Here is a 27,705-nt window from a genome sequence, read left to right as displayed (position 1 = left end):
GGGAAGGTGGTCTTCCCCTAGAGTCAGGCTGCCCAGCAGCCAGACTCTCCTCCGACCGCCCCTGACTGAATTCCACATCACCCTGCTCTCAAAGGCCTGCCAACATCTGCTGATGTGCTCTTCTGCTTCTGTGCTCCTCTCGACGTCCAGCCACTTGTGTCTGTGCCCACTAGGGTCTGAGTTTTTTATGGGCACAGGATGGGGGTCCTAGCAGGCTAGAGTAGTCTTGGAAAATGCAACATTTGGACATGAAAACAGGAGTGCCTGTTCTCACTAAGGTCCAAGGGCACAAGCCCGAGGGCAGGGCCCTCGCCAGGGACCCCACCCTTCTCCACCCAGCACTCCCCTGCCCCGCTTCCATATCAACATGAAAGCTGACATTGGCTCCCGTGCCCCACCTCTGGGCCTGGTTTGGTGACCTCTGCACCAGAGCTGCTAGGGAGGCCCCATCCCACATGTTGTTAACTCAACAGCCCTTCCCCAGGAGAACCAACATCCTCCTGTCCCCAAACCCAAGGAGGAGTGGTGGGTGCCTGGGCCTCTTGTAACCCGACTGAATATTTTCCAGGTTACCTAACCAAACTCCTGCAAAACCACACCACCTCTGCCTGTGATGGGGACTATTTGAATCTACAGTGCCCTCGGCATTCTACGATAAGTGTTTAATCGGCATTTTATGGGCAAGATTACCAAGTGTGTAGTTCCCAGAAGCCTGCCTCCCAGAGGGAAGACAGCTTAACCTGTGTGGCACCCACCACCTTCCAGGTATTGCCTTTTATAGACACGTTAAGATGATACAGTTTCAACAGACACTCTTTCTCTCTCTCTGGGTATAAATATATTTGTGATTATATAGTTCAATCCAAGCAAAACTGATCCATGAAAAATCCCAACTTATACAGATCACCAGTTTTGCAGGTGAGCTATTATTTGCTTCTGAAAGGATTTGTTACCCAACAAAACTAAATAGAATTCCTATCTATTGTAGAGACCCCTTTGTACACTTCAATATGAATTTATTTGTAGGTTTAATCCTTACTTCAGTATAGCAAAGTACAAACAGGATAGTTTCCAACCTCCAGGCCCATATCTCCCATAAATACTCCTGTAGAAAGGGAAGGTGGGTTCCTTAATGGAAACCAAAAGTATCTCTTTGAGGCACACATCTGAACTCATGACCAGCTTCTTAGAAAATGTACTCAAAGGACCAGCTGCGATGGCTCATGCCTGTAATCCCAGCACGTTGGGAGTCCAAGGCTGGTGGATCACGAGGTCAGGAGATCGAGACCATCCTGGCTAACACGGTGAAACCCTGTCTCTACTAAAAATACAAAAAATTAGCCAGGTGAGTTGGTGGGCGCCTGTAGTCCCAGCTACTCCAGAGGCTGAGGCAGGAGAATGGCATGAACACGGGAGGTGGAGCTTGCAGTGAGCCGAGATCGTGCCACTGCACTCCAGCCTGGGCTACAGAGTGAGACTCCATCTCAAAAAAAAAAAAAAAAAATCAAATCATTATTAAACATTTTTACTAATTAAATGGTTTTGGAGTACATTCTTTAAAAAAAAACAATTATGTTTTCTTCAACAGTGCACACAAAATGCCAACCCTGTATGACATTGCAAAGAAAGATTTTACCATGATAAGCAGATTAAACAAACAAACTTTTCCTTGAATTCTTTGGGAACAAAGTACAACCTGGTCCAAATCATCCTAACCTAGAATGCACCATCAGCTTGACAGTCAGTTGTTCCTGGATTTACCAGATTTGGGGCAGACGTTTCATGCTTCTCTAAAGAGGGATTCTTAACTGACACCGTGCCTTGTTTTTGTCCTTTTCCTAGTAAAGGAAATGATTTGATTTGGTATCATATCGTCTTTCTTGCTTTTTTCTTTTTTTAATTAGAGACGAGGCCTTGCTATATTTCCCAGACTGGTCTTCAACTTCCGGGCTCAAGCAATCCTCCTGCCTCAGCCTCCCTCCCAAAATGCTGGGATTACGGGTATGAGCCACTGTGCCTGGCCTCTTTCTTGTCTTTTAAACAAATAAATGTAAGCTGGGCATGGTGTGCATTCATATATTCCCAGGTACTTGAGCAGCTGAGGTGAGAGGATCCCTTGAGACTAGGTTTGAGCCCAAGAGTTCAAGGATGCAGTGAGCTATGATTGCACCACTGCACTCTAGCCTGTGTAACAGAGTGAAACCCTGTGTCTAAAAAACCAAACTAATGCCGGGCACGGTGGCTCACGCCTGTAATCTCAGCACTTTCGGAGGCTGAGGCGGGTGGATCACGAGGTCAGGAGATCGAGACCATCCTGGCTGACATGGTGAAACCCCGTCTCTACTAAAAATGCAAAAAAATTAACCGGGTGTTTTGGCACATGCCTGTAATCCCAGCTACTTGGGAGGCTGAGGCAGGAGAATTGCTTGAACATGGGAGGCGGAGGTTGCGGTGAGCCGAGATCGTGCCATTGCACTCCAGCCTGGGCAACAAGAGTGAAACTCCATCTCAAAAAAAACAAAAAATAAACAAAAACAAAACTAAGCTAAACTAACGTATAAATAATTCATACACACAAGGGGATGCCAGTTGTGGGGCTGGAGGTGAGGTTTAACTGGGCTCTCTCCAGAGAGAGAAAGAAGCTTAATGCTTCTTTCAAGTAATTTCTGGTCTGTCTTTACCTATGTGGATCCCAAGCCAACATTTGAGAAAAGGCTCCCTTCAGTGAAGGAATGTGTGACCTTAAGTGGTGAGCGAGAGAAACTTCCTTTCTAGCCAGGCCCTTCCTGGGACCTAACTCCATGCGTCTGCCTCCTTAACGCCAGCACGTCTCGTCCATTTGCCCCTTAGTATAATTCCCAGGGTCTTTGTACTTGTCAACAGGTTACTTCCCACCCGCTTCCTGCAGAGGGCTTTGTTTTCTGGAGTCAGAGAGAGCATGAGCTCACAGGGCCATCCCCACTGCCGCCTTCTCAGGGTGCAGCCCCAGGGAAATGAGCAGTGGACTTGGACAGAGCTCATCAATTCCTTCTGGGGGAAGCTGATGGTGCCTTCAATTTTTGTTTCTGCTTCAGATGAATTAAAAAAAAAAAACCGTGTGTGAAGACCAGGAGCTGAAACTGCACTGCCATGAATCCAAGTTCCTCAACATCTACTCTGCGACCTATGGCAAGAGTACCCAGGAAAGGGACATCTGCTCCTCTGAGGCAGAGCGGCTCCCCCCTTTTCGGTACGTCCTTTTGTGTGTATATTAGCCAGGGTTGTCTAGAGGGACAGAACTAATAGGCTATATGATTGTGGAAGTCAATACTTAATAACACAATCACAATCTTATGATCATGTAAGTTAATACTTAATAAACTCCCATATGTGTGTGAGTGTGTGTGTGTGTGTGTGTGTGTGTGTATATAAATGCTTGTAAAGAGTAATCAGCCAAAAATAAATAAGTAAAAGAACAAGAACTGGCCGGGCACAGTGGCTCACGCCTATTATCCTGTCACTTTGGGAAGCCGAGGTGGGTGGATCACGCGGTCAGGAGTTCAAGACCAGCCTGACCAACATGGTGAAACCCCACCTCTACTGAAAATACAAAATTATCTGGGCATGGTGGCGCATTGCTGTAATCCCAGCTACTTGGGAGGCTGTGACAAGGATGATCACTTGAACCTGGTAGACGGAGTTGGCAGTGAGCTGAGATCTCGCCACTGCACTCAGCTTGGGTGACCAGGGTGAAACTCTGTCTCAAAAAAAAAAAAAAAGACACGGTCCTGTTTTCATGGGATGAACAGTTGAGGGAGAAAGGCAAGCATTAACCAAATAGCCAGACACATCATCATGCCCTATTGTGACAAATGCTATTTTAGAAAAGGGAAGACTATAGCAGTGGAGGGGGCCTAATTTAGCTTTGGGGTGGTGGTTTAAGTCTTCCAAAGAGAACCATCCTGTAGGGTGAACACTGGGGTGTGCACACTAGCTGCACACTGGGGGCTGAGACGCTGAGGTTGCTGAGTGGGAGAGGAAAGGTGTTGATAAGGAGGAAGATTTCCCTGGTTTCAACTGCTGAGAACAGGGTCCTGCACACAGTAGGAGCTCCATGAAGAGTGGTCCCTAGTGTTTTCACCAACATATCTGAAGTGGAGCAGGACGGTGATCAATCACACCCCAGTCCCCGACCTCATTCTGAACCAATTTGAAACAAGGAGATGCAAAAATCTGACAACTGTGTTGACAAAGGTGATTTTAAAGGTCCTAAAAGATTCTCTGGATATCAGAGCCAATTTCACATAGTAGAGGGGCACATTCCCTGCCGTGGCCTGTGTCATACACAGCCAATTTAACCTTTTCACTGCCTGGTTATTCTGCAAAGTGCATCCGAGAATGCCCTTCATCTCTGAGCTCCTCTTCAAAATTCTGATTCCTCCTCAAACTGTAAAGCCTCTGGCATTTGCCAAGAGCCAAGGCCCTCCTGAAGCCACAGTTTGAGAACAAGCCAAGAGGCAGACATGAGAAAGAAGTACCACTCCTGGCAGGGAGAGCTGACACTTCCCAGGCTACTGCATCCTTCTCGGGGCCCAGAAATGAATGAGAGGTAATTAAAGCAGAAAGCATTTTGCAGCAGCTCAGCTCAGGTCTCCAAAGCTGCCATGGTCCCAGGATCAGTGGTGTGCCCTGAGGACAGCCAAGGGACAATCCCTTGAGGCCCTGGAAATCATCAGCCACCTCCAGCAACTTCACGGGGCCTCCCTGGGAAGTCTCCCTTGCTGCTGATGGGCACGAAGGCACCAGGGCCTCCTGTACATGGAAAACTCACAATCTAGGAATGCCCTGTGGTTGTTGATCCTGGGACATCCCCAGAAGAATTTAGTTAAGCCCTCCGAGAAAGGAAACAAGGTTTTCTTGCTGCTGAAGATGTCTCACTCGTTTTTTTTAAAAAACCAGTGCAATTGAATTTGCAGTTTGTTTTCGCTTTCTTTCCATTTCCTGTTGCTACTTCTCCAAGATCTCAGCTGAGCTGAGGAACAAAGAAAAATAAACAATTTTGTGCAGCAGGGATATTCGGTTTCCACTCCCTTCTCCCAGCCTGTGGCAGTGTGCTTGGCCTGCAGAATTCTTGCTCTGCCCTCTGTTTCAGCGGGTGCTGTCATGTGCCAGCTGCTTTGCCTGGGGATTCTGACATCCAGGGCTTATTCTTAGCATCAGTTCAGCAGAGTCTTAAACCACCTTCAAAGGAGTCGGTCACGCTGCCATCCTCTCTGCATCTTTCTGTAGTCATTTCTGATGATATTTAGCAAATCACTTTAGCACAGAGTCTTCGAATTCTTTCCAGATTTACGATGGAAACACAGAGGCAAAGAGCTTGGGGTAGAAAGCAGAAGAGCAGCTGCTGGGAGAGTTTGGTGGTGGATTTTGAGTTGGTCAGTCATTTTGCTTTACTAAGTCCAGGGAAGCTCATCTTCAGAGTTAACCGCTATATATATATATATATATATTTCTTTTTTTTTGAGATGGAGTCTTGCTCTGTCACCCAGGCTGGAGTGCAGTGGCACACTCTCAGCTCACTGCAACCTCCACTTCCTGGGTTCAAGTGAGCACGTCTGGCTGAGTTTTGTATTTTTTAGTAGAGATGGGGTTTCACCATGTTGGCCAGGCTGGTCTTGAACTCCTGACTCAAGTGATCCACCTCCCTCAGCCTCCCAAAGTGCTAGGATTACAGGCGTGAGCCACCGTGCCTGGCCCAGAGTTAACCACTCTATTGAGGTATTGTTTATTTTTCTTAAAAGTCTATTACAAGTGAATAAAATTCAATGATTTTTAGTAAATTTAGAGTTGTGCAACCATCACTACCCTCCAGTTTTAAAACATTTTCACAATCCCCCAAGCTCCCTTGTGCCCATTTGCCATCACTGCCCCATTCCCAACCCCCCGGTCCCAGATAACCACACAGCTACTTTCTCTCTAGATTTGCCTTTTCTGAATATTTCATACAAATGGAATTATGCAATGGATGGTTTTGTGTGTGTGTGCACGGCTGACTTCTTTAACTGAATGTAATGTTTCAGAGGTTCATCCATGTTGTAGCATGTATCATATCAGTACTTCACTTTTTATTTTTTTGGAGTTGAAATCTCACGCTGTCACCCAGGCTGGAATGCAGTGGTGCGATCTTCGCTCACTGCAACCTCTGCCTCCCGGGTTCAAGCAATTCTCCCTGCCTCAGCCTCCCAAGTAGCTGGGATTACAGCCTTGTGCCACCAAGCCCAGCTAACTTTGTATTTTTACTACAGATGGGCTTTCAAATATCTTGGCCAGGTTGGTCTCAAACTCCAAACTCCTGACCTCAAGTAATCTGTCCTCCTCGACCTCCAAAAGTGCTGGGATTACAGGTGTAAGCCACCATGCCGAGCCTTCATTCCTTTTTATTACTGAGGTATATTCTGCTGGATGGATATATCATATCTTGTTTTTATTCTCCATTTTTTAAATATTGCAAGATGGGCCCAAAACCACCTCTCTGGAGCATTTGATGATCACGTGGATACCATTGGGTTGTGTGTATGTATGTGTATCTAACAGGGAGAGTGAGTGACTCTTGCACTGATTTGGAAAGTGATTTTAAAATCTTATCTACATTGCATTTAAACATACATTAAGAGTCCACATTTTAAAAATATACCACATATTTAAAATATTTCTTTTTGGCTTTTAGTTCCCAAGAACATACTGACAGTGATTGACCCAGCCATTGCTAATCTAAACCTTCTTTGAAGCAGAAAGATGGTGAATATGGTAATTTTTATGGCTTACTACCAGAATTTCTCTTTAAGTAAAGGTAAACAGCCCCTGGGTGACGACAGTTGGGCACACGTTGATTAGAATGGAAGGGGTTGTCAGGAGGTGTGTTTGAGTACCAGTCCTGGTGATGATAGTGCTTTGGCCAATAGTTGCAGTGAACACCATTTTATTTTGTTTTGACTTTTTTAACATCAGAAGTAGGATAAACCTCCCCTTCATTCTCCTCTCACTTCCTAAAAGGAAAATCACTTTGAAAAGACACCTGCTCAGAAATAAATTTGGGCTTCCTGGGTTACACAATGAGCTTTTGCAAAGCTCAGCCCATTGGAACCGACGTAGGTGGCAGTGCCGGCTAGGACCTGAGGGCCTCTGTACCTCTGTACACACCACCTTCCTCCTTAGTTTCTTTCCTTCCTTCTTTCCTTTCTTTCTTCCTTCCTTCCTTTCCTTTGCTTCGAGTTTCACTCTTGTTGCCCAGGGCCAGCTAGGACCTGAGGGCCTCAGTACCTCTGTACACTCCACCTTCCTCCTGAGTTTCCTTCGTCCCTTCCTTCCTCCCTTTCTCCCTACCTCCCTACCTCACTACCCCCCTTCCTACCTCCCTCCCTCCCTCTCTCTCTCTCTCTCTCTCTCCCTCTTTTCTTTCTTCCTTCCTTCCTTCTTCTCCTTCTTCCTCTTCTTTCTTTCTTTCTCTCTCTCTTTCTTTCTTTTTCTCTTTCTGTCTCTTTCTTTCCCTCCCTCCCTCTCTGTCTCTCTCTTTCTTTCTCTCTCTCTCTCTTTCTTTCTTTCTTTCTTCCTTCCTTTCTTCTTTTTCTTTAGAGTTTTGCTTTTTCTCACCCAGGCTGGAGTGCAGTGGCGCAATCTCCACTCATTGCAACTTCTGCTTCCAGGTTCAAGTGATTCTCCTGCCTCAGCCTCCCGAGTAGCTGGGATTATAGGTGTCCACCACCACACCTTGCTAAATTTTGTGTTTTTAGAAGAGACGGGGTTTTACCATGTTAGTCAGGCTGGTCTCGAACTCCTGATCTCAGGAGTTGCCCTCACCTCAGCCTCCCAAAGTGCTGGGATTACAGGTGTGAACCACTGCACCCAGCCCCTCCTTAGTTTTCACTTGGCCTTTGTAAATGGGGTGGATGGGTTTTGGTGGGGGGGTTGATGGGGTTGAGCATTTGGATTTTCTTATCAAATCTAGAATGGAATTCAAACCCATGGGGTCCCTAATAGAAATTGCAGAGATCCAGTAGAGCATCTAAGATGTTAGGCTTTGGTGAGAGTTTTGTCTTGTGTTACCTTTATTGTATGTATTAGGTCTTTCCCCCCTGAGTATAAAAGTAAAGTATGTTTGATACGAAAACATATGAAAGCACCCCTAGTCCAAAAGCTCAGAGAGAACTATGGTAATGTTCTTCTGAGTCCTTCTAGCTGGCCGCCTTGGCTTTCTGGCAGGCTCTGTGTTCCTTAGCTCCACTTCTCTTTCTTTAAAAAAAAAAAAATTAACTTAGTAATTAACTATTATTATTATTTTTCTAACGATAGGGCTTTGCCAAGTTGCCCTGGCTGGTCTTGAACTCCCAGGCTCAAGCGATCCACCCACTTCATCCTCTAAAGGTGCTGGGATTACAGGCATAAGCCACCACACCCAGCCTCCTCTTATTTTTCTACCAGGGTTCCCACTCGATCCGTAAACAGCCTGGTCCCACTGCAGTGGGGACCTGAGAGCCAGAGCTGTGGCATCTCTTCTCAAAGGCATCTGTCCTGTCTGACATGGCTAGGAGTCCCCCAATCCATCACCAGGCTACCCTGTCACAGGCTTGCTAAGCTCCATCCAGCAGTGTAACCAGGATCTAAAAGCGGATTTGCCTCACATTTTGCTGTTGTTTCCAAAAAAAAGTAGCCCAATACCACCTCCCTCTGTAACGGAGGATTGTTTTATCTCTGGCCACACAGCGGACAGCAACTCCATGCTTAACATGAGAAATTATTGGCCAGGGGCGGTGGCTCATGCCTGTTATCCCAGCACTTTGGGATGCCGAGGCAGGCAGATCACCTGAGGTCAGGAGTTCGAGACCAACCTGGCCAAAGTGGTGAAGCCCCATCTCTAATAAAAATACAAAAATTTGCTGGTCATGGTAGCACGTGCCTGTAATCCCAGCTACTCAGGAAGCTGAGGCAGGAGAATCGCTTGAACCCAGGAGATAGAGGTTGCAGTGAGACGAGATCGCACCATTGCACTCCAGCCTGGGCAACAAGAGTGAAACTCCATCTCAAAAATAAATAAATAAATAATTAAAATAAAATAAAGTGAGATGTTATTAAGCCCCCAAGGGGCGTGATGAATGTCACTGTCTTTAGGATGGGAAAATCCATTTGTTCCCTTCTGCAGTGGAGTGGAAGACAAGCACCTGAAGTTGGAACCAACACTTAAAACAATCTCTAATCCTTTTTGTACTTTAATATTTTTGGGGACTGCTTACTATTTAATAAGTGCTCTTCCTGGGTTAATCTTCTATAATTTAGCCAGAGGCCCATTTGTTTGATTTCTGTGATGTTTAATTATTCTGGCGGTCCCTGGGGTAGGAACAGCAGAGGTCTCTTAGAATAGGCATACTATGAACAGCTGTGGTTAATTGGTTTTGCATTTTTCATGAAACAGGTATAAACTTCGACCCAATTGAATCGAAGGTTCTGAGGAAAGATGGAATTCTTGTTAGCAACTCTCTGGCCACCTTTGCTTACATTAGAGTTAGGTCAATGAATCAAAGTTTCCTAGAATGCTGATGGATTTACTAAAATCTTGTTAATAAATGTGCTGTGCAATTATAACACTCAGATAACTAAAGGACAATGACTTCAAGTTTGACATGCCAACCACCGCTTCTCAGATTCAGAAACACAGAGGCCTGAGTTCAGGCACAGTCGCAACCAGGCAGTCAGCAAGAGAACCATATAAACAGACAAAGTCACACTATTTAGGAGTTGAGCTCCACAGATATTGTTCGCTTTTGAAAAGTAGAAACCCGAGGAATGCATTTCCCAGCTCTAAAATTTGGGAAGGAACTGGGATTATTGAATTCCAACACTGGCTGGAAGAAAAATGAGCCAGAAGGTCACTTAGTAAACAAGACAGATGATACCCCAGGAGACAGAACCACTTTCTGGGTCATGGGAGTTATTCCTAATGGTTGCCAAGATTTCCCTTGTTAGTCTTCCCCCGAGGATCAATCAGACTCAGCCCTCATGAATTAGCAGAGCCAAAAGGCTTATACCAAGGCCTGCCACACAGCGGGGACCTCATCACTGAGGGGAAGGTATGTACAATTTTTCCTCACCACCCGCTCTGCTTATCTTAAGATAGAATGCATTTTGGAATGTCATCTGCAAGTTTCAGCAATGCCTGCCTATGTTCAGAGAGACCAAAACCAGAGACCTTCAGTAAAATACATGTTAATATAACACATAACAGTATTACTATTCAAGGCCTGCAAAGATGGGGCTATTCGGGGTAAGCCTGTCTCAGGAAAATAGAGGCTTAGGGAATGTATTTGTCTCTTCTCATGCTGCTAATAAAGACATACCTGAGGCTGGGTAATTTATAAAGGAAAGAGGTTGAATGGACTCACAGCTCCACATGGTTAAGGAGGCCTCACAGTCTCGGTGGAAGGTGAATGAGGAGCAAAGTCACGTCTTAGTAGCAGGAAAGAGAGCTTGTGCAGGGGAACTCCCCTTTATAAAACCATCAGATCTCGTGAGACTTATTCACTATCATGAGAACAGCATGGGAAAGACCCACCCAATGATTCAATTACCTCCTACCACGTCCCTCCATGACACATGCGGATTAGGGGAGCTACAATTCAAGATGAGATTTGGGTGGGGACACAGCCAAACCATATCAGGGAATGATCTCAATACGTGAGATGCAGAGTTCAGTCTCGGGGTCCACTGCTGTTCTATTCTCCTCCTGCATTAGGATTCCTCCTGTGTGTGTGTGTTGTGTGGTTGTTGGTTTCTTCTGCGAGTCCTCTCTTTTCTAGCCACCTTCTCATTTTCATGTCTTGCTGTTCCTGATCACTGCCAATGTTAAGAACCGTAAGGATTTTTCTTGGCAGAAATATCCCCATATTTACAAAGACCCCAGGGAGCTTCTTGGAGAAAAGCCATCATGAAAATCCTCCAGACAGAGAACAACAATTGAAGGGGAATGAGACCGACATTGTGCTCAGTGAGCTGTGGCCGTGCTGTGTGCTTTACCCCAACTACCTTGTCGGTTCCTCTCAACAACTGCCTCAGCCAGCCCAGCTGCCATAACAAAGTTCCCGTGACTGGATGGCCTAAATAACAGACATTGATTTTCTCAGTGTTCTGGAGGTCAGAAGTTCAGGATCAAAGTATCCACCGATGACTTTCTGGTAAGGGCTGTCTTCCTGGCTTGCAGACAGCAGCCTTCTTGCTTGTCCTCACATGACAGAGAGGGGGAAGAGACAGAGACAGAGACATCTCTTCTTTTTATAAAACCACCAATCCTATCACATTAGGATTCCACCCTTATGACTTCCTTTAACCTTAATTAGCTCCTAATGAGTGAATTGGGGGGAACACAATTCAGTCCATAGCAACAACCCTGAGAGATGGGACTCTGGTCCCCTGTTCTGCACTTGAAGCCAGTGGTCAGAGGAGTTGAGTCATTTGCCTGAGGACACCATGGACAACGGCAGGGCCAGGATTCAGGCTCAGCTAATATAAGGCTTGCACTCCAGCTACTCTGAATTTTGAGGGATGCAACCACCTCCCCACTCTGATCCTGAGTTGTCTAAATTAGCTTTCCTCCATCCCTTTCTATCCTTTTATGTGATTGTCATTCCCAGAAACCACAGGATGGAGATATTCGTTTAGTGACTGTCTCTCCTGCCAGTGGCTCAGCTCCACAGGGGCAGGTGCTTTGTCATCTTATTTCATGTAGTGTCCCTGCATCTAGGATGCGGTGCTGGTACAGTACAGGTGCAGTCAGTAGTTAAGTAACAACTGAATGATGACTGCTGATCTGGACTTATGAGTTTTTTCCTGTGCCTTATTGTCAACCAATATTTGCTATTTATAAGATGTCAGGTTTTTTTGTTTAAATGTGAGGAGTCGATGAGCTGTTATTTGGTTTTATTGAGGGGTGTTTTGGGACATTTATCTCAGCAAACCATTGCCACGCCTCCATATCATGTCCAAGAGAAAGTCTCTAAATGCACTGTGTTGGATGTTAGCTAAATGAAATCACCACAAGAAGTTCGTGACTCAAATCACAGAGGCTCACAAAGCCCTAGTAGAACGGGCGACTCTGGGCTTGCCTGTGGGTTTTCTTGGTGTGTCTGTATCGCTGTCTGGGTGGCCACTCTAGAGGTGAGAAGCATGCAGCGCATGCTCGGGTGTCTGCAGGCCAGTGTGCCACGGAGGTACATGTGGACATCAGGCTGGGCCATTTGGACCTAAACAGGCAGTGGCCACCAGCCAGCGTCACACAGTGCTGAGCTCCATCCTCAATGCTGCTGGAGAGAGGTGCCCAGACAACTCTCAGTCGCATCCCCGGCCCCACTGTGGGGATGTGACCCACGGGATGAGTTGGGGTCTCTAGGCACCCCAAAAGCAGGAGCAGCTGGGAGCCAAGAGTGTGAGCAGCGCAGTTTCCAGCCCAAGCCACCCAAATAGGTGGCAAATCGAGTGAATCCAAAAGTGCATTTCCCAGGTCAGGCTGCAAGTAGCTTTGACACAGTAGTGCAGTCCAGTGTACACGGGGACAAAGAGATGAGAAACCAAAATCGAGAGGTTTGTCACCTGATATTAAAGCACAGAGGTTGGCAGAAGGGAGAGGGAGATGAACAAGGGTCCCTGGTGAAGTGTCTCCTGGGGTCATATGAATAATCTGTGAGATGGTTTCCCCAACATTCAAAAAGCTTCTCAGGCATGTTTGAATTTACTGTCATTTCAATAATACAGACTACTCCCGGAATTCATTCTAGAATCAAGATCACGAGTCTGAGGAAGCTCATAGAAAAAAATTGGAAATTAGAGAAATGGAAAAGGAGTGGTGTGTGCGTGTGTGTGCGTGTGTGTGCACGTGTGCATGTGTGTGCGCGTGTGTGCATGTGTATGCGTGTGCACGTGTGCATGTACATGTGTGTGCATATGTGTGAGCGTGTGTGCATGTGGATGTGTGCATGTGTGTGCCTCTGTGTGTGCATGTTTGTATCTGTGTGCATGTGTCTGTGCATGTGTGTGCAACTGTGTGTGTGTATGTGTGCATGTGTGTTCACGTGTTTTTTGCATCTGTATGTGTGTGCATGTGTGAGTACATGTGTGTACATGCATATCTGCGTGTGCATGTTTGCATGTGTGTGTCTGTATGTGCATGCATGGGTACCTGTGTGCATGTGTGTATGTGTGTGTGCATGTGTGTGTGTGCATGTGTGTGTTCATGTGTGTCTGCATGTGCGTGTGTTTGCATGTGTGTGCATGCATGTGTATCCCTGTGCATGTGTATCTGTGTGGGCATGTATTTGTGTGCATGTGTGTGCAAGTGTCTATGTGCATGTGTGTGTGCCTTCGTGTGTTTGTGTGCATGTGTGTATCTGTGTGTGCATGTGTGTGTATCTGTGTGTGTGCATGTGTGTGCCTGTATGTATATCTGTATGTGTGTTTGTGCGTGTGCGTGTATCTGTATGTGTGCTTGCATGTGTGTGGGGGTGCATGTGTGCATGCATGTGTGTGCATGCATATGTGCGTGTGTATCTGTGTGTGTAAGTGTGTGTTGGAAGTTCTTAGCAAGGCAGTGTAATAGCTAGCTCGGCACGAACCATTGTCCCCTGGCAGATTGTGCCCAAGGAGACTTACGTATTTAGATAGTCTTGCATGAGAATATGACCTCTCCTATTCCACCGAATTACTGTTTCATTGACATCTGGCTTTGGGTGTTTACCTCATATGTGCCTGCAGGCATGCCTTTTGTGGCCTAATGTTTCCGTCCCTGCCCCTGCCCCCTTGGGACAGTGACAGATATGTCATCAGCCTCTGGCAGGCCCTGCTGTGGGCTTTTGGGGCACAGGGGTAAGGAAGCTGGGCAGAAGGGACAGGCTTGCAGCCTGGGATGTCCTGTGTTGGGAGGCATCATTGTTTCATCAGGGAGGAACTCCAGGGCCACAGACAAGCTCATACGGAAAGAGAAACACAACAACACGCTCCAGAGTCAGAGCTACGAGATTCCCCCACCAGGGAGGACCCCTGGAAATCAGCACCGCCTTGTCACCGAGATGTGGATTCAGATGTGTTCCCACGGTCTCCAATCTCCAGTTCCATGACAGAAGGTTTCTGTCACACCCCTAAGTGCTGTCAGACCAGCGCTCGGTACGCTTTGTGCTTTCTTCTGGACAACCCTCGGGCCCTGACTGCTGCCTTGATCCTCTCAACAGCAATAGGGCCCCGACAGGGGGAACCCTCTCCATGGCCTCTGGGTGTCTTATCTGGACATGAACGAGCTGGAGTGTGTGTTTGCCCCAAGTCAGGATCTAAGAGTGGAAAGGAGCCTTAAAGCCCATAGGACCCCCTTCGGAGGCTCCCAAGGGCAGACAACAGCTGATCAAATTAAAGTCATTCACTCCAGCTGGGAATGAACCAAGGCTAAATTTAGAACAATGCCGGCATTAACACAGTGTGAAGATTCTGTTCAATCACAAGGAAAACTTTGTTTTTCCAGAATACAGAATAGGAAAAGGAGACCCAAAAGTATAAAGTAGTCCAAGAGATTCTAGAGAACAGTTGACATTCCCTTAGTGTAAAGCCTGGGACCACGGAGAGAGCCCTGGCCTGAGCTTGGTGTCCCAGCCAAGTGGCGGCTTTGCACAAGTGACTTGACTACAACAAGAGGGGTTGGACCAGCTCATCACTAAGATTCCAGCTGACCAACATCTGGTGAGTTTGCAACTTCAAACTAGTTGATTCAGATGACTAGGAAGCCTCGTTCCCAGGGACTTGCCAAGCATTGCCCATGTTATCCATCTCTGGTGGCTGCATCTCAGCAGAGTTGATGCAGACTTGCCCTAAAGAGTGCTCACTTAGCAGGAGGCAGGCCTAGGCCAAGAAGCACCTGGAGTCTTATGAGAGAGAAGCTCTCCTGGCAGGAGAACTCAGACACCCACCTCCCAGGAGAAGAGGAGAGAGAAAAAATGGGAACTGATTTTATGGAGCCCCATCCCCAGGGCGCCAAGCCGAGTGCTTAAATCCACGATTCCCTCCCTTTATGCACTCAGCAAATATTTTCATAATGCCCACTCTGTGCCAGAGACGGCACTGGGGATTTGTCAAAGAACAAGACGGTTCCAGCTCCTGCCCTCAGGGAGCTTGCATTCTAGGTGGAGAGAAAGGATGGCACCCACTCAGCGAGTGAGTTAGGATTGTAAGTTGGGCTGTGAAGAAGACAATCAAGATACTCTGAGACTAAATGACAGGGGACCTGGCTAGGCTAAGGCAGGGGGACGTATGTAGTAGTGCTGGATAAAGAAGGAGGAAAGAATTTTCCAGGCTAACAGAAGAGCACATGCAGAAACACCAGGGTGCGCAGGCATCTGATGCAACACGAGTGAGGAATGGGAGGCCGGAGCGGGGAGCAGAGAAGAAACGGAAGGTCTCGGGAGTTGAACTTGGGGAGGGTGAAAAGGGCCAAGTCATAGCCAGCCTTCTAGGCTGTGGTCAGGACTTGACTTTTATTAGGTTGGTGCAAAATTAATTGTGATTTACGCCATTACTTTTTTTTTTTTTTTTGTCAGAGTCTGCCTCGGTCACCCAGGTTGGAGTGCAGTGGTGTGATCTTGGATCACTGCAACCTCCACCTCCCAGGTTCAAGCCATTTTCCTATCTCATCCTCCCAAGTAGCTGGGACTACAGGCGCACGCCACCACCCCCAGCTAATTTTAATTTTTGTATTTTCAGAAGAGATGGGGTTTCACCATGTTGCCCAGGCTGATCTCAAACTGCTGACCTGAAGTGATCCACCCGCCTCGGTCTCCCAAACTTCTGGAATTACAGGTGTGAGCCAACATGCCCAGCCAATTTCCGCCATTACTTTTAATGGTGGAAACAGCAATTACTTTTACGCCAACCTAATAGCTTCGGAGACGGAAGAGGTCATCTATACGTTTTAAGTCAGGCAGTGATGTGACCCAACGTGTATTTCTAAAAGGTTATAGAGGCCATGCAGGAAAGATGGTTTACATATGGTCTGTGGTTCCTTTTGCACTACAAAAGCAGAGTTGTTATTTTGACAACAGAGACCATATGGCCCATAAAACCTGCAATAGTTCCTGTCTGGCCATTCACTAGAAAAGGGGGGCAAGAGAGGAGGATGGGGACCAAGTGCCTGCAGGGAAGATGCAGCAGAACAGTGCTTCATCCCTGTTTTTCAGATAATTTCACGAGGTCGAAAGACATCCTAATGAAAGTGAAAGTACAAGGTACTTACCAGGAGATATTCACACCAGACGCCATGTCTCACACCTGCAATCCCAGCTTCACAACAGATGCAATGGCTCACACCTGTAATCCCAGCACTTCGGGAGGCCAAGGCAGTAGGAAGACTTTCAGACAGGAGTTTAAGACCAGCCCGGGCAACAAAGTCAGACCTCATCTCTACAAAAAAATATAATAAAAAGTTAGCCGGACATGGTAGTACATGCCTGTAGTCCCAGATACTCAGGAGGCTGAGGTGAGAGGATTGTTTGAGCCCAGAAATTCAAGGCCACAGCACGCTATGATTGTGCCACTGCACTCCAGCCTGGGTGACAAAGGGAGACTCTCTCTCTTTCTCTCTCTCTCTCACACGCTCTCTCTCTCTCTCTCTCTCTCTCTCTCTATATATATATATATATACGTGTATATATATACACGTATATATATATATACGTATATATATATATTCACAAAATATTTGCTGTCAAAGGATTATCATCAAAAGTCTATAGAAAATATACACGTCCTTGGGCTGGGCACAGTGGCTCACGCCTGTAATCCTACCACTTTGGGAAGTTGAGGCGGGTGGATCACCTGAGGTCAGGAGTTCAAGACCAGCTTGGCCAACATGGCAAACCCCATCTCTACTAAAAACACCAAAATTAGCAGGTATGGTGGCATGCACCTGTAATCTCAGCTGCTCAGGAGGCTGAGGCACAAGAATCGCTCGAACCCGGGAGGCGGAGTTTGCAGTGAGCCCAGATTGTGCCACTGCACTCCAGCCTGTGAGACAGAGTGAGACTCCATGGAAACGCAAAACAAAATAAAACCAAACCAAAAAAAAAAAACCAAAAACAAACAGGCACTTCTGGCGCAGGCTGCAACATGGATGAACCCTGAGGACATTATCATCAGTGAAATAAATAAATCCAAAAACATAAACACGCCCAGGAGCAGAGGCTCGCACCTCTACCACAGCAATTTGGGAGGCTGAGGCAGGTGGATCGCTTAAGCTCAGGAGTTCGAGACCAGCCTGGCCAATATAGTGAAAGCTCATCTCTATTAAAAATACAAAAATTAGCTGGGCGTAGTGGCGCACGCCTGTAATCCCAGCTACTCGGGAGACTGAGACACAAGAATCGCTCGAACCCACGATGTACAGGTTGCAGTGAGCCGAGATCACACCACCGCACTCCAGCCTGAACGACAGAGAAAGACTCTGTCTCCAAACCAAAAAAATTAAACACGGTATGATTCCACTTATCTATCAAGTGTCTAGAGTAGTTAAACTCATAGAGTTGCAAACTAGAAAGGTGGCCCCCAGGGGTGGGCGAGAGAGAGGAGTGGAGAGCTTGCTAAATGGGTGCAATTTCCATTTTGAAAGATAAAACTGTTCCGGAGACGGTGGCGGTGATGGCTGCTGAACAATGTGAACGTAATTAATGTCATTAAACTGTAAACTGAAAAAGAGTGGAAATTGTAAATGTTTATACTGGCCATTCTATATGAACTAATATATATTCACAATTTTTAATATTTATACGTGGTATATTTGCCCATAATTAAAGATGAAAATTAAAGCAGTTGGATCTTTCAAAAGAAAAGAAAGAAGCGAAGAATACACACCAGCTTTCTCCTGATGAGAGGAAGAGCCCCAAAGCGTCTATGGACACTCACTGTTCTATCCTTCTTGAATTATTATGAGGAAATCCTTAGAGGCTGGGGAACTTGGGCGACTCTGGCTAATGTGGAGCTCTGTGCCTTGAGCTCCCCAGACCACAGAAGAGTAAATAGTCTGTGCCTCCAGCCCTGCAGTGTGAGGTTCCAGTCCTGTGGGTTCCACACCTGTCACCTGTATCAGGAGGCTCATGTCTCACCCTGTCTTCTTGCCAGCCTCGAGGACGGAGTCTGAGCCTCCACCGTGCTACACACAGGGAGGACACTGGACCTGTTCTCCGCGGTCATGGCCCAGCAGAGGGGAAGGGCAGTTCAGTGAGTGTAGGCAAAAGAAAGAGAGATCAGACTGTTCCTGTGTCTATGTAGAAAGGAAAGACATAAGAGACTTCATTTTGAAAAAGACCTGTATTTTCAACAATTGCTTTCCTGAGATGTTTTTAATGTGTAGCTTTGCCCCAGCCACTTTGACCCAACCTGAAGCTCACAAAAACATGTGTTGTATGAAATCAAGGTTTAAGGGATCTAGGGCTGTGCAGGACGTGCCTTGTTAACAAGATGTTTCCATGAAGTATACTTGGTAGAAATCATCGCCATTCTCTAGTCTCAATAAACCAGGGGCACAATACACTGTGGAAGGCCGCAGGGAGCCCTGCCCTTGAAAGCTGCGTGTTGTCCAAGGATTCTCCCCATGTGATAGTCTGAAATGTGGCCTCGTGGGATGAGAAAGACCTGACCGTCCCCGAGCCCTACACCCGTAAAGGGTCTGTGCTGAGGTGGATTAGTCAAAGAGGAAAGCCTCTTGCAGTTGAGAGAGAGGAAGGCCACTGTCTCCTGCCTGCCCCTGGGAACTGAACGTCTTGGTAAAAACCCGATTGTACATTTGTTCAATTCTGAGATGGGGGAAAAACCGCCCTATGGTGGGAGGCGAGACACGTTTGCAGCAATGCTGCCTTGTTATTCTTTACTCCACTGAGATGTTTGGGTGGAGAGAAACATAAATCTGGCTTACGTGCATCTCCAGTCACGGTAGCTTCCCTGGAACTTCCTTATGACATAGATTCTGTTGCTCACATGTTCGTTGCTGACCTTCTCCTTCTTATCACCCTGCCCTCCTACTACATTTTTTTTTCTGCTAAAATAATAAAACTAATAATAAAAACTGAGGGAACTCAGAGGCCGGTGCCTCTGCAGATCCTTGGTATGCTGAGCGCCGCTCCCCTGGGCTCACTGTTGTTTCTCTCTACTTTGTCCCTGTGTCTTATTTCTTTCCTCAGTCTCTCATCCCACCCGACTAGAAATACCCACAGGTGTGGAGGGGCAGGCCACCCCTTCAAGTGAGTGCTGAGGGACGGTCCGGAGCCTTTGTTTCCTTCCTCCTCCTCAGCACAAACAGAAGAGTGCGGTGGGCAGATGGGAGGAGACCAATATGCAAACTGTCCACTCAACAGACTGTGGAGTTTCTGTTCTTGGTTGTGATGGGGGTCTCAGACATCTTATTCAAAATTTTGCTTTCCTCCCCCACTGGTTGTCCTTTTCATAGACATCTCACCCATGATAGCAGGGAATCAGTCCCTCTAAACTATTCCCTAAGAACGACAAAAAGATTATGAAGGTGATGATGAGGACAAAGAGGATGACGACAGACACCATGGCATCATGAACCGTTATTGAGGGCTTCCTGAAGGCCAGGCTCTGAGCTCTATGCTCTATGCAGTTTGTTTCATCTCATCTGCGTAGTCTCCACTTTATTAGTGCACATTTCATGATGATTTTACAGACTAGAAAAGGATCAACGTCTTTTCATAGAACTCGTACTAGATCATGAAGTCAAAAAGGGCGGAGTCCATTTGAACCGGGCAGTCTAAGTCCAGACACATGGCATTTGGCCAGTCCTCTCCCTGCAACCAACCTGCCCTCTCAAATCCTTGTCACTCAGGTGGGTGCCCCTGCTCACTGTGCCCTTCCCTTTGGGGGCTCCTTGTAAGACCACAGCTAGACCAGTGGGTGCCACAATCACTGTGTCAAGTATAGAAAGGGCAGCTGAGATCACATCAAGGATTCCAGAAAGAATGGGCACAGGATCATTCGGGATGCATCTCTCCCTTTCCCCTGTTCCTGGCTTTCCTTACAGCTCTCGACTTCCTCAAAGGAGTCATCAATTCGGAGTTTGGCTTCCATTCCTATTGAGGAAGCTGGAAAGCGTTTCAAAAATGCTCCTCCGATGTGCCTGTGGTTAAGAACCCTGAGCTCTGCTGAAAACTTTTGGAAGCTGGGTGCGGTGGCTCACGCCTGTAATCCCAGCCCTTTGGGAGGCTGAGGCAGGTGAATCACAAGGTCAGGAGTTCAAGACCAGCCTGGCCAACATGGTGAAACCCCGTCTCTATTCAAAATAGAAAAAAATTAGCCGGGTGTAGTGGCGGGCGCCTGTCATCTCAGCTACTCGGCAGGTTGAGACAGGGGAATAGCTTGAACCCGGGCTGCAGAGGTTGCAGTGAGCCGAGATCCCTCCACCGCACTCCAGCCTGGGCAACAGAATGAGATTCTGTCTCAAAACAACAAAAACAAAACCAAAACCCAAAAAACCCACAACTTTTGGGAGTTAGAAGACCAGGAAGTATAGTACCCGGGACTTAGAGTCTGGCCATGAATTTTGAATACCGCCCTTTCTACTTCTCTGTGTGGCAAGGGGTGAGATGTCCGTCCTCTGAGACTCAGCACTCTCATCTGACTTGATTTCCAGTTGATCCAATGGAAGTGAGCGATGATTAAGCCGATCGTGGGTGCCCGCTGCGTGATCTCTAGCTGACGGATGCATAAAGTAAAGGCAAAGTGGATTTTAGATACATTCCTTAAGATTTTCAGCTTCAACTCCACACAATTCAACGTAAATATCCCCTGACCTGAAGTTCTGGTTTCCCTGCATTCCAGACAGGACATTTTGTTTCGTCCTTCTCTCAGTAAGTACTGAGTACTGTGAGAGGAACAAGTGAGTCTCTTTGGTTTCTGATTCCCCAGAGCCGATATCTTGCTTGGCACATAGGAGGCAGCAAAAGCAAACATCTATGTTGATGATTGAACTGACACTTCCTTGCTTCACCAAAATTGGCTGTCATCAGCGTGACTTTGACTTACTTCTTTTTGTTTTTTGTTTTTTGAGACGGAGTTTTGCCTCGTTGCCCAGGCTGGCGTGCAGAGGTGTGATCTCGGCTCACTGTAGTCTCTGCCTCCCAGGTTCAAGCCATTCTCCTGCCTCAGCCTCCCGAGTAGCTGGGACTACAGGCGCGTGCCGCCATACCGGGAGAAGTTTTTGTACTTTTAGCAGAGGCGGGGTTTCACCATGTTGGCCAGGATGGTCTTGATCTCCTGACCCCGTGATCCGCCCTCCTCGGCCTCCCAAAGTGCTGGGATTACAGGCGTGAGCCACCGCATCCAGCCAAACTTTCTGATGAATACTCTAAGTCCACCTAAGCTAAGGACAGGAGTTAGAGCTTCCATGAATTTTAAAACAAGACCCACCGATTTGAGGAAGCAATTACTCTCTTGAAGGAGAAAAGTCAGAAAACACAATGATGAAATCACTAGGACCTAACTGGCCTGTGGAACTATTTCCTGCTTATGAACTCTCAACTATCATTTCATTTCCAGATGGCATGGTCTCAGCTGTTATACAGTGTTTACGAATGGTCTACGTCAAGGGAATTTATATCAATCTAGAAGAATAAACAAAATATTTGAGTTCCTAATTTCCTTTAATTAGGATAACCTTTTCCTTAAAGTGAAGACAATGGTTTTATTACATCTCTTTCTTCGGAAAACATAGGCTGTATTTTCTAGCAATAACGAATTTGTTATATAGGATGATCTGGTTCCTGGAATGTTCTTGAAGCTAGTGTCTCTAAGGCAGGTGTGTACAGCAAGACGTGAATAACACAGCAATCGATGTTGAAAGCATTATATGGCAATTGAGTTTGTCAGAACTACCAAATGTTGCTGAGTGTGGATTGCTCTGAAATCTGCAAACATTACTTCTGAATTCCTTGTATCCAAAATGCAGACGCAATGCCAGCTGTTGGTTTACTTGTTTCCGATTTTTCAACCCTCTTTTCTAGGCAAAAGATGTCCAAACGATACAGACCCACAGAATCTAACAGATGTCTCTATATTCCTCCTCCTCGAACTCTCAGAGGATCCAGAACTGCAGCCGGTCGTCGCTGGGCTGTTCCTGTCCATGTGCCTGGTCATGGTGCTGGGGAACCGGCTCATCATCCTGGCCGTCAGCCCTGACTCCCACCTCCACACCCCCATGTACTTCTTCCTCTCCAACCTGTCCTTGCCTGACATCGGTTTCACCTCCACCACGGTCCCCAAGATGATTGTGGACATCCAATCTCACAGCAGAGTCATCTCCTATGCAGGCTGCCTGACTCAGATGTGTCTCCTGGCCATTTTTGGAGGCATGGAAGAGAGACATGCTCCTGAGTGTGATGGCCTATGAGCGGTTTGTAGCCCTCTGTCACCCTCTATATCGTTCAGCCATCTTGAACCCGTGTTTCTGTGGCTTCCTAGATTTGTGGTCTTTGTTTTCTTTTTCCTCAGTCTTTTAGACTCCCAGCTGCACAACTTGATTGCCTTACGCATGACCTGCTTCAAGGATGTGGAAATTCCTAATTTCTTCTGGGAACCTTCTCAACTCCCCCATCTTACATTTTGTGACACCTTCACCAGTAACATCCACATGTATTTCCCTGCTGCCGTATTTGGTTTTCTTCCCATCTCGGGGGCCCTTTTCTCTTACTGTAAAACTGTTTCCTCCATTCTGAGGGTTTCATCATCAGGTGGGAAGTATCAACCTTCTCCACCTGTGGGTCTCACCTGTCAGTTGTTTGCTGATTTTACGGAACAGGCGTTGGAGGGTAGCTGGGTTCAGATGTGTCATCCTCCCCGAGAAAGGGTGCAGTGGCCTCAGTGATGTACACGGTGGTCACCCCCATGCTGAACCCCTTCATCTACAGCCTGAGAAACAGGGATATGAAAGGTGTCCTGCGGCGGCCGCACGGCAGCACAGTCTAATCTCAATATCTTCTTATCTGTTCCATTCCTTTTGTAGGTGGGTTAAAAAAGACAGCAAGGTCAAATAAGAATGATATCACACGGTGCACACCCACTGTCACATTACGAGTAATACCTCCCTAGGATAGAAAAAATACTGTCACAGAGTACACACACATGGGGTACACCCGTGGTGATATTAGAAGCAGTATCTCCCTGAAATATGATGAAAAATAGCACAGGGTGTGCACACTGTGTGATACGAGGAGTCATATTTACCCTGAATATTATGACTCATATCACGGGTGTACACACACAGGCTACACGCACTGTGATATCGGGAGTTGTATCTCCCTAGGATATTACAAATAATATCACAGGGTATACACTATGTGTGAACATCCACTGTGATGTTTGATATCATATCTCTCTACGAGATTACAAATAATATGAAAGTGTGTGCACCCATGTGACATATTAGGAGTAACATCCTTCTAGGGTATTACAGATAACATCACAAGGTGTACACCTTCTGTGACCTTTTGCACACACTTTGTGCCATTCAAGGAAACATCCCCCTAGGATATTACGAATAATAACACAGGCGGTTGACACCCATGGTGTACATCTCCTGTGCCATCAGGAGTAATATTCCCCTAGCATATTACGAATACTATCACAGCAGGTGTACACATATGGTGTTCACCCCATGTGACATTAGGAGGAACATGCCCCTAGGATATTAGGAATAGTATCACAGGCGTTGAATACGCATGATATACACCCCCGATGACATGAAAAGTAACATCCCCCTAAGATATTATGAATAATATCACAGGGAGTACACCCCGTGTGACATTGGGAGTAACATCCCCCGAGGATATAACGAATAATATCAGGGGGCGTACATGCATTGTGACCCTAGCGGTAACATCTCTTTAGGATATTACAAATAATATCACAGGGTGTACACTGACCATGATATTAGGAGTCCCATTTTCCTAGGATATTATGGATAATATCACAGGAGGTGTTCACACACAACGTGTACACCATGTGTGTACACCCAATGCGATATTTGAAGTCATACGTCCCTAGGATCTTACGACTGTTATCAAAGGGTGTACACCCCATGTGACATTAAAAGTGACATCCCTTTTAGATATTCCGAATGCTATCACCGCTTCCTAGGATAACCCATGTGATATTAGGAGTAACCCCTTCCTAGGATATTACGAATAACATCACAGGGTTTACACCCCTGTGACATTAAAAGTAACAACCCCTCCTAGGGATATTATGAATAACATCACAGGGTGTACACCCCTGTGACTTTAAAAGTAACACCCCCCTAGAATATTACAATAATATAACAGGGTGTACACCCCCTGTGACTTTAGGAGAAACACCTCCCTAGGATATTTCAAATGATGTCACTGGGGGCACACCCTCTGTGATATTAGCAGCAACATCTTTCTAGGAGATTACGAATGATATCACAGGGTGTACACTCACTGTGATATTAGAAGGAATACCTCCCTAGGACATAAGCTATCACATCACAGAGTGTACACACATGGTGTACACCCACTGTGTTATTAGAAGCAATATCTCCCTATGATATTAGGAAAAATATCACAGGGTGTACCCTCTGTGGGATACTAGAAGTAATGTTTACCATGGATGTTACAAATAATATCACAGGGTGTACACACATGGGGTACACCCACTGTGACATTAGGAGTTATATCTCCCTAAGATATTGCAAAGAATATCCCAGTGGGTGTACCCCATGTGTGTACACCCACTGTCATCATTAAAGTAGTATCTCTCTATAAGATTACAAATAATATCGGAGGCTATACACCCCCTGTGACATCAGGAGTAACATCCCCTTACAATATTGGGAGCAATATTGCACGAGGTACACCCCTGTAACTTTAGGGGTAACATTCCCACAGAATATTACTAATAATATCACAAGGTGTACTCGCATTGTGACATTAGGAGTAATATTCAGGTAGCATATTTTCCACACTATCACAGAAGGAACACACCTGTGACATTAAGAGTGACATCCCCCTAGAATAGTAAGAATACTATCACACGGTGTACACCTCCTGTGATATTAGGAGAATCATCTCACCAGAATATTACGAATAATGCCACAAGGTGTTATCTTCTGTGACATGAGGGGTATAGACCCCCGGGAAATTATGACTACTATCAAAGGGCGTACACCCCTGTGACATTAGGAGTAACATCCTTCTAGAATATCATGAATAATATCACAATGTGTACACCCCTTGTGTCATTAAGAGTAAAATTGCCCTAGGATATTAGGAAATAGAACACAGGGAGTACACGCCGTGTGATATTAGAAGTAACATCCCCCAAGGATATAACGAACAATATCAGAGAATGTACATGCACTGGGACATGACTAGTAACATCTCTTTAGGATAATACGAACAATATCAAAGGGTGTACATGCAATGTGAAATTAGGAGTGAACTCCCGCTGGGATATTACGAATTTTATGACAGGGTCTACACGCCCTGTGACAATAGTAGTCACGTTGTCCTAAAATATGACGAAGAATATTAAAGTGTGTACAGGACCTGTGATTTACGAGTAACATTTCTAGAGAAGATTACACGTAATATCACTGTGTGTACACCCCGTGTGAGGATAGGAGTCCCATCCAACAAAACTATAATGAATAATTTCACAAGGTTTGCAACATCTGTGACATTGAAAGTAACATTTCCCTAGAATATGACGATAATATCACACAGTGTACACCCTCGGTGATATGAGGAGTGACGTCTTATAAGGGTAATACGAGTAATTTGACAAGGTGTACAAACCCTGCGACATAAGGAGTGACATCCCTCCAGGATATTCCGAATCATAGAAAAGGGAAAATACCCCGTGTGACAATAAAATCAACGTCCACTTAGGAGATTAAGAATAATAGCACCAGCTGTACACACATTGTGACATTATTATTAACGTCTCGCTATGGTATTGCGAATAATATCAGAGTGTGTAGAGACTTGTGACATCAGGATTCACATTTCGCTACAATATCACGAATAATATCACAGGGTGTATACCCCCTGGGACTTAAGCAGTGGCATCCTCCTACAATATGGAAAATAATGTCCCAGGGTGTTAACAAAGTGCGGCAGCAGAGAAAACACCCGAGGAGAAAGGGAGAAATATCATGCCGTCTTCCCGCCTGGATATTGCGAGCCACATCCCAGGGAGGTGAGGGCGCCCCCAGCGATGCGGGGAGTAATATCACCACAGACTCCCCCACGGGCTATTACGAGCCACATCGCAAGGGCACGGACGAACCCCCTCAAAGAGAAGACTAATGTCACCCGCTATTCCCACCCTGGATACGACGACCCACAGGGCAGGGGGGCGGGGGACCCACGCAGGCGGGGAGTAATACCACCCCTCACTCCCCAGCGGCATATGACGATCCAGATCGCAGGGGGGAGAAGCAGGCACACGCCGCGAGGGGGGGAATGAGAGCCAGCCCCTCTTGCCCCCCTGGGCTCTTAGGACCCCCCTCGCAGGGGGGTGAGGCACCCCCCGCGAGGCGGGGGCTGAGAGCCAGCCCCTCTTGCCCCCCTGGGCTCTTAGGACCCCCCTCGCAGGGGGGTGAGGCACCCCCCGCGAGGCGGGGGCTGAGAGCCAGCCCCTCTTGCCCCCCTGGGCTCTTAGGACCCCCCTCGCAGGGGGGTGAGGCACCCCCCGCGAGGCGGGGGCTGAGAGCCAGCCCCTCTTGCCCCCCTGGGCTCTTAGGACCCCCCTCGCAGGGGGGTGAGGCACCCCCCGCGAGGCGGGGGCTGAGAGCCAGCCCCTCTTGCCCCCCTGGGCTCTTAGGACCCCCCTCGCAGGGGGGTGAGGCACCCCCCGCGAGGCGGGGGCTGAGAGCCAGCCCCTCTTGCCCCCCTGGGCTCTTAGGACCCCCCTCGCAGGGGGGTGAGGCACCCCCCGCGAGGCGGGGGCTGAGAGCCAGCCCCTCTTGCCCCCCTGGGCTCTTAGGACCCCCCTCGCAGGGGGGTGAGGCACCCCCCGCGAGGCGGGGGCTGAGAGCCAGCCCCTCTTGCCCCCCTGGGCTCTTAGGACCCCCCTCGCAGGGGGGTGAGGCACCCCCCGCGAGGCGGGGGCTGAGAGCCAGCCCCTCTTGCCCCCCTGGGCTCTTAGGACCCCCCCTCGCAGGGGGGTGAGGCACCCCCCGCGAGGCGGGGGCTGAGAGCCAGCCCCCTCTTGCCCCCCTGGGCTCTTAGGACCCCCCTCGCAGGGGGGTGAGGCACCCCCCGCGAGGCGGGGGCTGAGAGCCAGCCCCTCTTGCCCCCCTGGGCTCTTAGGAACCCCCCTCGCAGGGGGGTGAGGCACCCCCCGCGAGGCGGGGGCTGAGAGCCAGCCCCTCTTGCCCCCCTGGGCTCTTAGGACCCCCCTCGCAGGGGGGTGAGGCACCCCCCGCGAGGCGGGGGCTGAGAGCCAGCCCCTCTTGCCCCCCTGGGCTCTTAGGACCCCCCTCGCAGGGGGGTGAGGCACCCCCCGCGAGGCGGGGGCTGAGAGCCAGCCCCTCTTGCCCCCCTGGGCTCTTAGGACCCCCCTCGCAGGGGGGTGAGGCACCCCCCGCGAGGCGGGGGCTGAGAGCCAGCCCCTCTTGCCCCCCTG

The 27,705-nt window shown here is 47.6% G+C and overlaps 1 protein-coding gene and 1 pseudogene across 1 annotated transcript; both read left to right on the top strand.

Moving 5' to 3' along the window:
* Positions 1-24,739, top strand: part of LOC100432013 (olfactory receptor 7E24-like) — a 322,665-nt pseudogene extending 297,926 nt beyond the window's left edge.
* On the top strand, positions 6,836-19,195 carry LOC129053931 (uncharacterized). Its single transcript, XM_063717571.1, has 2 exons — positions 6,836-14,742; positions 15,597-19,195. The coding sequence occupies exon 1, from the start codon at positions 6,920-6,922 to the stop codon at positions 7,946-7,948; it is 1,029 nt and encodes a 342-aa protein (XP_063573641.1). The 5' UTR covers positions 6,836-6,919; the 3' UTR covers positions 7,949-14,742; positions 15,597-19,195.
* Positions 24,740-27,705: the final 2,966 nt, after the last annotated feature.

This window comes from Pongo abelii, chromosome 18, assembly GCF_028885655.2.
Source record: "Pongo abelii isolate AG06213 chromosome 18, NHGRI_mPonAbe1-v2.0_pri, whole genome shotgun sequence".
Taxonomy (NCBI): domain Eukaryota; kingdom Metazoa; phylum Chordata; class Mammalia; order Primates; family Hominidae; genus Pongo; species Pongo abelii.
This window is presented reverse-complemented; position numbering and strand designations above follow the sequence as displayed.